Source organism: Podarcis cretensis, assembly GCF_951804945.1.
Source record: "Podarcis cretensis genome assembly, chromosome: 17".
In the NCBI taxonomy this organism is placed as follows: domain Eukaryota; kingdom Metazoa; phylum Chordata; class Lepidosauria; order Squamata; family Lacertidae; genus Podarcis; species Podarcis cretensis.
The window spans coordinates 32,043,652-32,057,300 of NC_137187.1; the positions used below are offsets into that span (position 1 = coordinate 32,043,652).

Here is a 13,649-nt window from a genome sequence, read left to right on the forward strand (position 1 = left end):
GTTCACATTTCCCTCCGCATTAGTGAGATGCAGGGTCTTTCCATGTAAATTATAGTAATGAATCAATATGTGTAAATAAGCAAATTTTATGCAAATTGATTGATTGATTCTATTTCTGTGCCGCTTTTCATGCAAATGAATCGCAAATCTGCTTACAAATTTGCATCCTCTTTTGTCACCTTTGAAAGGGCTGGGGCCGTTGTGTTTTCATTCTAATTCTTTGTATGGTTTGAGTACAAACCCAGTCAGATGGGTGGGGTATAAATAATAAAATTATTATTACTATTATTGATTACGCATATATTTTTTAACATTTAATATAATTAATAAAATCAATTAACTAATAATATAATTTAATAGATTATAATATTATACTGTATGTTTTAAGCGATTATTATTATAACGATAATAAGACACATACACACACACACACATATATATACTGTACAGTCTATGTTTTTAGCGGTTCTTATTTTTGTTTCTCTTATTTATATGTTTATATACCACAAATCTTTGCCAATCTAAAGATATCAATCGGGCCTGGTCGCTGTTGTTTTTTGCTGCCACAGGTTCCTACAGACCCGCCTCCGCAGTTATCCACCTCTACCCTCTGAGTTTGCGTATCTCTAGGGGCATTGATGCAGGCGCGGCCAATAACGTTCCGGCGTCAAGGGGTGGGCGCTGCGACACGTCCAATGAACAGCGTCGGGTCTCTCAGAAACCGAGAACCTTTGTATCTCTATAGGCGGACGTCGGGGTACGTAGAAGGGTTTTAAAAAAACCCATCCTTTAGCCCCGCCCCTCACAACGCCACGTCACGTGACAGGCCGCGTTGGCGCGGGGAGAGGGCGGCTCGGTTGCTATGGCTGCGGCGCCGGCCTTGTCTCTGCGCGTGGTGGCGGAATGCGGGCGAAGCAAGGCCCGCGCCTGCGAGCTGCGCTTGCCGCACGGCTCCGTCAACTGCCCGGTCTTCATGCCAGTCGGTACTCAGGGAACCATGAAGGGCCTCACCGCTACGCAGCTGGACGCGCTCGGGTGCCGCCTGTGCCTGGGCAACACCTACCATCTGGGCATGCGCCCCGTGAGTAAGACGACCCCCCCAACATCCGCCTCCCCAAACCTTGACTTGCCATTTATTTCTACTAGAGACGGCGAGGACGTTTCCTACTCTCAGTGGAATTCTCCCCCCCCCCCATCCTATTTTCGGGGGGGGCGGGAAGAAACCAAATATTCAGTTCAATTACAGTGATTGCAATATTTGGGGTTTTTTTAATTTAAAAAATGGATACTTTTTATTAATATTATTATTAATTATTTATTGAATTTAGATACCGCCTTATACAGTGGTTACCTCGGGTTACAGACGCTTCAGGTTACAGACTCCGCTAACCCAGAAATAGTACCTCGGGTTAAGAACTTTGCTTCAGGATGAGAACAGAAATCGTGCTCTGGCGGCGCGGCGGCAGCAGGAGGCCCCATTAGCTAAAGTGCTGCTTCAGGTTAAGAACAGTTTCAGGTTAAGAACGGATCTCCGGAACGAATTAAGTACTTAACCCGAAGTACCACTGTACCCAGAGGTCTCAGGGTGGCTCACAGAAAAGATCACAATACAGTATATAAAATAAAAATAAAAACAATGACTCAATAACAACCCCCCCAAAAAGAGCCACATTTTAAAAGGGTATAGGATGTCCCATCAGGTAAACCAAAGCCCTGGTTAAAAAGGAACGTTTTTGCCTGGTACCTAAAGGTGTATAATGAAAGCGTTAGATGAACTTCCCTGGGGATAGCATCCACAGGCAGGGAGCCACTGCAGAAAAGGCCCATTTTCTTTTTTTCTTTTTTATAAAATTTTTTATTTGCATTTTATAAATTTCCATCCAATTATTCCTTTAATCCCGCATACAACAAATTGTGACTGTTTTTGACTTCCCTCAGCATCTCTGACAATCATTCATATTTATACCTTTAGTACACATTCCTTTCTTTCGTATTGCCATTCTTTCTCCTTGCTCCCATTATTTCTAATAAACAATACTTATTTTTATTTACAGTGCCTCTTTAAATCCCACTAGCGTTGTGTTTACACCACATATATTTTTCAGATAATCCACAAATTTTCCCCAGTCCTCAATGAACTTTTGGTCTTTAGTATATCTGATTTTCCCAGTTAATTTATCCAATTCTGCATAGTCTATCACTTTTGATCTCCATTCTTCTATCGTCGGTATCTCCTCTTGTTTCCACTTCTGGGCCAACAGGATTCTGGCTGCCGTTACAGCATATTGGAAAAGCTTGCAGTCCTTTTTTCCTATGTCCTTTCCTACAATACCTAGAAGAAAAGCTTCGGGTTTTTTCACAAAAGTATATCTTAACATTTTTTTCAGCTCATTATATATCATTTCCCAAAAACTTTTCACTTTCTTACATTCCCACCACTGATGAAAGAATGGCATAAAGGCAATTTATACAGAACAGAGAGCAAAATTGATAGTGAACAACGTTATTACTGAAGAAAAGGCCCATTTTCGTGTTGCCACCCTCTGGACATCTTGAGGAGGAGGCATATGAAGGAGGGCCTCAGAAGATGATCTCAGGTTCTGGGTAGGTTCATATGGAAAGAGGCGGTCCTTCAGATACTGTGGTCCTGAGCCGTTTATTAGAATTAAGAGTTTCAAAACAAATATTTTGTAAGTGCATCAACAGAAAGACAAACACAAGGCCGTAACAGTTGCTGATAACGGAGAATCGTGGAATTGTAGAGTTGGAAGAGACCCCAAGGGTCCTCTATTTCAACCCCCTGCAACGCAGGAATCTGAGCTTAATCATACAAGACAGGTGCCAATCCAGTCTCTGCTTAAAAACCTCCAAAGAATGAGAGTCCACTACCCCTTGCGGGAGTCCGTTCCACTGTCTGTCACAAAGTTCCTTCTGATGTTCAGTTCGAATCTCTTTTCTTATAATTTGAAACCATTGGTTCGGGTTCTAGCCTCCAGAGCAGAAGAAAACAAGCTTGCTTTATCTTCCATAGGACAGCCCTTTAGGCCGTTGAAGGTGGTTTTCATAACTCCACTCGGTCTCCACTAAACATACTCCTTCAACCCATCCCCATAAGGCTTGGTTTCCACACCCTATTTATCATCTTGGTTGCCCTCCTTTGCATACATTCCAGCTTGTCAATATCCTTCTTAAACTGTGGCACCCAGAACTGGTCTCAGTACTCCAGATGTAGTCTGGCAAAGGCAGAATAGAAAGGTACTATTCCTTCCCTTGATCGTGACACTATACTTCTGTTGATGAAGCCTTACAATAGCATTAGCGTTTTTTTCTGCAGCATCACACTGTTGACTCATGTTAAGCTTGTGTTCTACTAAGAGCCCTAGGTCCTTTCAGTACTGGCAAGCCAGGTGTCCCCCATCTTATATTTGTGCAGCAGCTGGTTCTTGTTGCCTAAGTATTGAACCTTACATTTGTCACTATTGAAATTCATTTTATTAGTTGCTATTCTATGCTGTTATAGAAATGATTGGAATGTTTTAAGTTATAAGTAACAAAAGTTGAGGGTCAAATGAGGAGGAGGATTTTGGTTGTGTTTCTTTCTGGGCCGAGATGAATATTTAAAAAGTTACTTGTCCCAGAGATTTACAGCTGCCAGAGGGAAAAGTGGATGTTTTTAAATCTGCAAATGTTTTTGAGCCTGCAAATTCCCACCAGACTGAACAGAGAAGCCTGGAAGTTTTAAGTAGGTTGGCCGTTCCTAAAGCCTGAGAGGTGTTTTTTGTTTGGGAAGTTTTTGGCTTCAGAATCCAAACCAGCCTTGTACATGCCCAGCTTTGATTTGCAATGTTGATATAAACATGGGACTATATTGCAGGGTTGTTGTGAACCATTGAACTTCAGCTCCCCACAGCCTTGCAATAATGCATGAGCATTGGAAATCTGCATAGGTAGGGTTGTTTTTTAGATGTTTAAATTAAAAAGCTTCACACAGAAGAATACTTGGATTAAAAAGAGCATGAATTTCTCTACTGCTGCCTTTTATATGGGGACAGACGTGCTAGCCACAGCTTTATTGAAGTCTTTTATTTCTATGAGTAGTTATCATTTCTAAGCTATTCCAAATTCAAAAATGGTTTTTATCTGAACCAATAAATCTGGTCAATAGAATCCAACAGGACTGTGAGATAACCTCTCATTTTTTCTTATTTCTTTGACACTCTCTGTTAATCAGCGGACACAATGCTTCGTTCAATACAGGAATAGCTCTGAGCATGTCTTTCTCTTAGTATTAAGTAATCAGAGCCCCAAAGGACAAACCTTTTGCGTAAGCTTGGCCACGGTACCGGCTTTTAAGAAATCTAGTACAGAGTACAGGCCTATACTGAGGGATGTTTGCTGAGGTGGTTCCTGCTCTCCTTGGAAGCCAGGCAAGTGAGATTCCAGGGTTGGAACAAGCCAAAGGATACCCTTTTCTCAGCTCTCTTTTCAGATACTCCTTTTTCACGCTCCAGCCAAAAGCAAAATGGAGAAGGTCTTGCAGAACAAATGAGAAGGAAGATAATTAATGTTTACATGGTATTTTAGGTTTTAAAAATACTTCACACACTTGGTCTTATTGTATTCCTTCGACAGCCCTGTTAGGTGATATCTACACATTGCAGATGGATAGCTACAAAGAGAGAAAGAAAAGCAGATGTGAGATTCCAACCAAGCACTTTCTGATTCATGGTGTAGTCTGATAGCCAATTTATTGCAGCATCTCTCCTGTATTTTGGTTTGTTCTCCCCCATGTGCCCTTTTATTGGGAGCATCCTGCTCTGAATATTGCTGCAGGCACAGTCTCTGAATGTTAAGGGTCTGACCTTGTGCTGTTGCTGTTTTTAGCTTGGTCATATGCCAGATTATGAGAGGAAAGTTTCGATGCCTGGCATCAGTGGTGGGGGTCTTTGGCACTAGCTATGTTAGGCACTGATTATAACCTTTTATCCTTCTCTAGGGACCAGAGCTTATCCAAAAAGCCAATGGGCTCCATGGCTTTATGAACTGGTCACGAAACCTGCTCACGGTGAGTACTGAAGGGACTAATTAAAGCACTTGCCACTGGAAAACCAACCATCGGCTGTTGGCAAAAATAAGAAGCCATGGCTAATGAGAGATGGCAGGAATCTAGGCATTGTGGCAGCTGGGGTACATGTCTTACAGAAACACTTCAAGCACTTGGGAGACTCGCTGCTCAGTTGAATGTTAGTTTAGAACACGCAAAGCAGATACATTTTCATTTTGGATATTTTCCATAGCTGGAGAGATTGAGAGAAAAGGAATGTTCTTCACTTATTCATTCTTCTAGTGAGCAATATATGCAGCTGCCTGAGCTTCTTGTTGGGAGAAAGCAGTGACACTTTTTCTGCCACAGATTCTCTGTGTGGTTTTGCACAAATTGTTTTGAACTGTTCGCCTCACCAGGAATAGAAGTGAGTGTACCAGTTGCTGCTGGAGTGTTGAAAGGATGTGTTCAAACACAGAAGTTCAGAACACTAAATAACTATAGCTGAAGCACAAAGGGTTTTTTCTTTAATCCATCCCAGTTCTTCTCAGGCCTTTGTAGTCAAATGAACGCTTTGCTCTTCTGGCAATTATGGGAGCAGAGCACCAGAACAGAATAATTTTGCTTATTTCAGGTCTGTTCATAGTGTCACTGTTTTCCTGCAGGACAGCGGTGGGTTCCAGATGGTCTCTCTGGTGGAGCTGTCTAAGGTGACAGAGGAGGGAGTGTGCTTCCGTTCTCCTTATGATGGCAAGGAGATTCTGCTGACTCCAGAGAAATCCATTGAAATACAAAATGCTCTTGGTAACTATTCTGTCTTGCATAATGCCAACTGCTGAATTGACTGGTGCTTCATACCATGGACATTCTTCTCCTGCCACAGCTGTTTCCCTGCTTTGAAATTCCACATAGACATAGAACTTCAGAGGGAGGCAACCAGTTACTCTGGTGGTGACCCTTCTATTTGAGTTAATGGTGAATCTTCACTGAAGATCTCAAATGAGGCACCAATGAGATGAAAGCATTTTGTGAGCTGAGTAACTTTGGGGAATAATCCACAAAGGGCTATTAAAATTCACCTAAAGAGCCCAGAAATCAGAAATCCATACGTTGTAAATAATGAGATGATTCTGAGCACCTTCTTTAGCTCCATCCTGGCATTTACTACTGGGTGGAGGTCAGAAAGTGGAGCAGGGATCTAAAAAAAACTATTATGGTTAACTTCATCCCAGTTCTATAGAACAGCACCATATCATATAAAGGGATTTTTTTTAATCCTGGTGGGAGAGAGAGAGAGAGGCAGGCAGGCTTTTGAGTTAGCAAAATGTAGAGCCGCTTGCATTGATTTTCAGAATGTTAACATCTACTTAAGACTTTTCTGAAATAGATGTAGATGAAAAAAGATCCTAAATTCCTGAATTATTTTTAAATTCGTTGAATTAAAAAACCAATTAGTATACAATTGGGTTTCCTTTGAAAAAGGACCTTAGTTTCTTTGAGTATTAAGAAGTGTTTGAGTTTACAGTATTAGATAATTTTCACTAATATCTTAGAGATGCCTGCCTCTGCCAGTGTTAACTGAGGTGAGCTTGCTTATTTTTAGTAAAAGTACAGTGGGACAGCCGGCTGGACAATTGGCCAATGCTACTTATGTGTTAAATATTTTAATTAGCCTTTAGGACAAAAATTTAGAGAATGTCTTGTTTTAAATAAATAAATTTGAAATCTGTGGTGTGGACTGATCTCATCTGCTTTTGCTGACATACATTGCATTTTTCTTCCTTAGGCTCTGACATCATGATGCAGTTAGATGATGTGGTCAGCAGCACAGTTAGCGGCCCCCGGGTAGAAGAAGCCATGCTCAGGTTTGCTTTGTGTGTTGTGTTGATCTGTCTTTTGATCCCAACTCAGCTTCTCTGCGCCATTCACTTCTGTGGTGCTTACTCACACAGTCTTTTGGCCCGCCTTGCTTTTCTGGGCATGGAATCTTTGTTTACTACTAGTGAAGCATCTCAATTCTGTATGTTAAGCATGAGCAGGTAAAATTAGACAAATGTCATATGGCTGTAAAAGCTTTGTGTTAAACACAGACTTCATTCTGCGCAGGTAGAAGTCATCTGAGTTAATGCCAAATTTGTGCTAGGTTAAGCCCTGTATCCCTCCCTCACCCCAAAAAATCAACTACTGCACATATCCAAGGATAAGACTACAAGTCCGGATTGTGGGATTTCAAGTCAGCATGGCTCATTGCCTCTCTGCTGAGCTGCCAACTTGGAGTACATGCTTGAGGGGTAGTAAGAAACACTGAGCTGTGGTGCCTCCTCTGGAATGACTAATGCTGGAAGTTTGATGCACCTACATTTGCAACTCCCTGAGTAACATAATGTGTGACTGTGGAATGATGATAATAATAATAAATTTTTATTTATACCCCACCCTCCCCGACCAGAGCAAGGCTCAGGGCGGCTAACACCAGTAAAATTACAATAAAAACACAATGGGGGGGGGGGAACCAATTTAAAACACGGGTTAAAATGCAATTTAAAATGCGGCCTCATTTTAATAGTAGCCCATAGATCAAAACCATAAGGGTCGGGAAACATAAGGGTCAGACTGAGTCCAAACCAAAGGCCAGGCGGAACAGCTCTGTCTTGCAGGCCCTGCGGAAAGATGTCAGTGACAAATGCTACCTTTTCTTAACTGACCAGGAGATCTGTCTGTTGCAGGTCTATTCGCTGGCTGGACAGATGTATTGCTGCACATACCAAGCCTGACCAGCAGAATTTATTTGCTATTATCCAGGGTGGACTGGATCCTTCTCTCCGATCTAAGTGTCTGGAAGGTAAATTCATTTTTTTTGTATGGGCTTTGTCCACAAGCAACCTCTGGTCCCAGTTTAAAGCTATTTATATTTGAGGGCAAGACCAAAGAGAGTTTTGCTGAAATGCATATCCGCAGGGAGCCTCATGAGGGCAGTCCCCTTCTGTTGATCTCAGTTTCCCAGCCCTGAAGTTTTTCAGTTTCTGGCCACTAGTCTACCAATTCAATTTGCAAAGCTTCAGTCACTGATTGCTAAAGTTGCAAACCAGAGTTGCAGACATTAATTGACCGGCTAATTAGGTAAAGTTTCACTCGCAGTGGTGAAAATTTTACCCAGAGAGATTGTAAATTCATGACAAAATTGCTCACATGCTTGTTTAGGCTATTTTGGTTCTGGTGTGGTGTTAACAATAAGAAATGGAAGAGGAAATATTAAAAATGGCCTTTCCTCCTAAGAATGATCAGTTGCTTTGTTTATAAAAGCCTAAAAAGACACCAGGGGCATTGCAGAAGGGTTCTTATGTAGTATTCCTTATTCCTATTATAACTTACGTTATTCTAGGAGCCTCAGGCTAGGATAATTTTCTACAAATACAACAATTCCAAGAACCGCTTTTATACTTCCCTCATGCATTTGGAAAAGGAAGAAGATAGTGTATTTGTGGCTTATTTCCCAAGCCAAGAATCTACTATATATTTTGGAAAGTTGTTCGTCTGTTCACTGTACATTTGGGTACCTTCTCAGACATTGTAACTTGATTTTGCATCATGGTCTTGAGACCAAGGAACAGGTTTTTGTCTATGTTTCAATATAATTGGAGACCATTTTGAATCAAGACTGTGAATTGAACTTTTAAAAACGGTACAGAATTCCTGAGCAGCACTGGGTTCGAGATTGCTAGTAAATAAATAATACTTCAAACATTCACATCAACAACTGTGGAGGGGGTGGTCTGTTGGCATTCTTGTCTTGAGTTTCCTTAGGATGATGCTTCCCTAGAAGTAGAAGTTCACAGTTCTTACAGCTATCTCCCTCCCCCCCCCCTTCTCTCTCTGTCTGTTTCTCTCTTCCCCTCCCTATCGGCTAGAAATGACTAAACGAGACGTGCCGGGCTTTGCCATTGGGGGCCTGAGTGGTGGCGAGGCCAAAGATCACTTCTGGAGGATGGTAGATCTCAGTACGAATCATCTCCCCAGGAACAAACCTCGCTATCTCATGGGAGTGGGGTAGGAGCAAATGACACACTTCAGGAAAAGCATATTGGTGCCTGGGACATCATTGTCCTTTAGACTCCAGCAGGAACATGTCAAAATGGATTGCTGCTGGTAATGTGACCAGCTAGAAGAAACGACCAATTAACATGCGTCTGAATGATGCACAATTGCATTCATGGCTCCAAACCGGAAAGTGATCCACAAACATCACTAAACACGTCACTAAAAGGGTGGAACGGGGGTGGGGGCGCTTATACGTGCTCTGCCAACACGCTGGGAACCGATCCCCTTTGCAAAATGGTTGTTGCCTGTACTATATTCTCAAACCATTACAACCATCCCTCTTTCTCCTCCTTCAACCAGAATGACTTGACCGTTTCAAGTCAGTCCCCTTGCAGTTGTGCTCACCCTGACAATTTCTGGGCACAAGCTTACCACGAAAATGTTCCCATCTCTGCCATTAGAAGGCTGAGCATTCTTGATTGGGCCAGGCTGTGTCATAGACAGTGGGTGGGTACACTTGCAGCAGCTTCATCACCTGATGTGTCTCTCTCCATTTCTCATGAAGTTATGCTACTGACCTGGTGGTGTGTGTGGCTCTGGGCTGCGATATGTTTGATTGTGTCTTCCCTACGAGGACTGCAGTAAGTAGCTGTGTCGGCTGTGGGGGAAACCGGTAGTGGGCCCACTGGCGAGGGGGTGGGGGAGGAGGAGGGCCACTTCACCACACGGTGGAAGAACATATAACCTGGGGTGGGAGCACTATTCAAAGCAGTGATGTGTTTTGAAACCCCCACTAAACCTGGAAAGACTGATGAGTGCTGTTTGTGTTCTCCTGAATCTCCTGGCTGCTGACATCTTTGCACTTTCAACTTCCAGCGCTTTGGTTCAGCCTTGGTCCCCTGGGGCTCCCTGCAGCTAAAGAACAAGCAATATGTCAAGGATTTTCGGCCCATTGATGAGAACTGTGATTGCCCCACATGCCAGAGGTTGGTGAGCTTTGGGGATGGTGGTTGTTTTTTTAAAAAACTCACAGATTTGCCCTTTGCAAAGACAGATTCCTTAGCTGGAAGGCAGACCATTTTTCATCTATTGCTGAGGGCCTGAGGTATACTTTTAAAGGTGGAGTCAGGGAAGCAGAGTCGTAGAAAAGATATCTTTTGCTGAGTTTTGTCTTGCTGAGTTTTGTCAGTGCAACTCTGAGCAGAGAAGTCATCCTTAGGCATTGGGTAGACAGGGATGGGAGGAATGGGTGCGGGAATCACATTATCTTGGCCCATGACCAGTTGTGTAAGTAAACCAGTACAGCCAATATAAGATTATATCACTTGGGAAGACAGGCGAACTAATGCCAGTGTACTGGAAGAAGCAAAGATCACCAGCGTCAAAACAATGATTCTTCAACATCAACTTCATTGGACTGATCATGTTGTGTGGATGCCTGATTATCATCTTCCAAAGCAACTACTCTATTCCAAACTTAACAGTGGAAAGCGTAATGCTAGTGGTCAACAAAAGAGGTTTAAAGGCACATCAAGGCACATCTTTAAAAATGTAGTATAAAAACAGACAACTGGGAAACACTGGCCTGTGAGTGCTCCAATTAGAGAACAGCCTTTACCAAAGGTGTCACGGGCTTTGAAGACGTTCAAACTCAGGACAGAAGGGAGAAATGTGCTAAGAGGAAGGCATGCTTGGCAAACCCTCATGATCTACTCCCACCCAGAAACCTATGTCCCCACTGTGGAAGGATGTGTGGATCCAGAATTGACCTCCACGGACTCACTGTTAAAACCCTGCTTATGGAAGACAATCTTGCTCGGCTACGAGTGATCGCCAAAGAATAAGAAGATACCTCCTCTGATACATTTTAAGAAGTTTGTGTCAGATCCCTTTCATAGCATATACCCAAGATAATAGCATGGACCAATGACATCTGGGCACACCTTAACCACCTTTTAGTGCTTGCAAAGAAGAAAATATTTGAGTATGGTATCTTCGTCTACTTCAGTGCTACTTAACTATGGAAAGAAAGAGAAGCAGTAGTTTTATTCCATGCTCATTCCTGAACACTTCCTGTATCATAGTAGTCGGGGGATCAGATTAGATGCAGGGCAACTTAAGTTCAGATCCTCACTCAGCTAGGATACGTTAATTGTGTTTCTTAGGCCACATCACAGGGAGGATAAAATGGCTTGGAGAAAATTGGGTAGACCATTCCTGAAGGAGACTGAATAGATAATCGGGCATAATTTGTCTGTACCGTATAAGGCAGAGGCAGCCTAATTTCTATTAGTTGCTATGTTAGAATTATTTCAGAAGTCTCATATGAAGCTGATGGGCTAGATACACTTTCACGAGACAAGGAGGCTCTGATTGTTCTCAGGGAGGTGAAGGTTGTCAGGGGAAGTGTGAACTGCTCCCTTGCCTCTTTCAAAGGATCTTAACAAGGCTGAGCTAACATTCTCTGGGAGGCTTCTCACATCAAGGCCCTTTCCCATGAACTTCATGCTACACATATTTGTCTGTCTTTAAAGTACCGTAGGCCTTTTATTGTTCTTGTCAGGGAACTGCCATCGGAGCCAGAGGCGGAGGGAAGGCTCCAGAGGGATGCCGGAGAGGGTCCCAGTAGGGAGAGAGGCAGCCCATCTGCTGGGGAAGGAAATCAGCGTAGCACCAGTGGAGAAGGGGGGCAGATGGGGGAATCGGAGAGAAGGCTCCAGGACTCCTCGCCGGAGACCAGCAGGGAGAGCACAGGTTCTCCGCTGCCCACACCCTCCCTGCGCAGAAGACTTCCGCGCAGGGAGAGTAGGAGGAGACTGGGCGTCAAAGAACTTCTTTGCTGGAAGAAGTTCAAGAAACGCCCACTGACGGATTCTGCCAGCGATTGAGACAGCCACGGATGGGTGACTGTCTGGACAGAAAGGGTTCACCCAGGTAACCCAGCCAGGTGTGGCGACAACTTACGCACGAGCAACCCCCTAGAACCATTACAGTTCTCTACCTAAGTGTTTCTTTGATTTCTCTCTGACCTACTCCAATATTTACATGCCCCCACTTCTGATGAACTGCTGAATCCAGAAGTACTGCTCAACAATCTCCTTTGTAGACATCAAGGCTTTTATAGAACAAGGGATTGTGGGACCTAGGAAAACTATCTCCCTAGCACAAACTATCTCCCTAGCTTTTGTTGTCCTGTGGCAAAGTGGGTAGCTGTTAGCTTTTACTTTGGTAGGAAAGATTTGGTGATTTCCTCTTATTCTTCCTAGCATTGGTGTGTAGATTACCTTCCTTAGGCCTTGGCTCACAAGAGCATTCTCTTGTTCCTTATTTTGTCTCTTGACAGGTACAGCCGAGCGTTCTTGAATGCTCTCTTCCGGAGTGACACAGCTGCCATGCACCATGTTACTGTGCATAATATTGCATACCAGGTTGGTCCATCTTGTGCACCTTTTGTAGCCTCAAGGCTTTCTTCTATTAGGTAGTAAAGCCTGGCACCATTTGTAGGTGGTGGGAAAGATTCTCTAAGACACTGGGAAAACCAGGCTGTTCAGTAGCTCTTCAGTCTTCAGTCTCGTGAGTTTACAATGTCATCTTTGTTGTATGTTTTCCCCTGTTGATTGTGGTTGGGCCTTCCATGGGACTAGTTGTGCCGACGTTTACATGCATGGTGTTCGAAGCGCATCTGCTAAAGAGATGGCATCTCTGTCTTTCCCCCTCTTTTCAGCTGAACCTGATGCATTCAATCCGGGAGAGTATCATTGAACAGAGGTTCCCACAATTTGTTCAGGACTTTATGAAGACCATGTATGGCAACATCAGCAGCTACCCACAGTGGGCCATAGATGCCCTGGCCTCTGTTGGAATTATCCTGGAGTGAGAGGGATACAATTGTTCTGCCAGCGTCACCGAGCAAGCAAAATCCAACTTGGAGCCCAGCACCTGTGAACCAGCATGTGTCCCCTGGATCCAGGTCTCTCAATGATTGGTTGCCTTACTTGCATAGCTGGGCCAGTTTTCTTCCCAGAACAGTGCTCTAGGTGTTTGCAGCACTAAAATACCTCTTTCTATTCAAGGAGTGCTTGGGAAGAATCGGAGGAGCTGATGGTTTTTATTGCAATGGTCATTCATCAGTGCAGAGTCTTCATGGTTAAACTGGAGCTACCTTGAAAGTTCCTTATTTTTGTATTTTAGTATGTGAAAAATCCTAATTTTTATTTGCATTTTTATATGATTTCTCTGAACCGAAAAAAATATGTTTGTGGAGCTGGCGGATTGAGCAGAGCTGTCCACATTATGCAGATTCTTGGAGAAGCAATTCCTGTTCTGTGCCCAAATAAAAGTCTGCAACTGAAAACTGTGTGCATCCTTAAAGTTTTTATTCTCTGTTTGTAGGTGCTTGTTTGTTTGTTTGACAAGGAACAGTACAGAATCAAGGGAGAGGATACGTGGGGCAAAAGGGGAGGAGCATAATTAAGTCAGTGTGGTGTAGTGGTTAGGTTAGAAAGTCAAGTTGGGCCTGGGATACCAGGGTTTATATCCTCACTCAGCCATGAAGATCACTGGGTGA

At 43.3% G+C, this 13,649-nt stretch overlaps 1 protein-coding gene across 1 annotated transcript; it reads left to right on the forward strand.

The window, feature by feature from the left end:
- The first annotated feature begins 812 nt into the window (after positions 1-812).
- Positions 813-13,436, forward strand: QTRT1 (queuine tRNA-ribosyltransferase catalytic subunit 1). The gene is made up of 10 exons (XM_079959646.1): positions 813-1,081; positions 4,997-5,065; positions 5,710-5,848; positions 6,831-6,909; positions 7,771-7,886; positions 8,953-9,091; positions 9,648-9,723; positions 9,959-10,068; positions 12,426-12,510; positions 12,807-13,436. The coding sequence occupies exons 1-10, from the start codon at positions 863-865 to the stop codon at positions 12,957-12,959; spliced, it is 1,185 nt and encodes a 394-aa protein (XP_079815772.1). The 5' UTR covers positions 813-862; the 3' UTR covers positions 12,960-13,436.
- Positions 13,437-13,649: the final 213 nt, after the last annotated feature.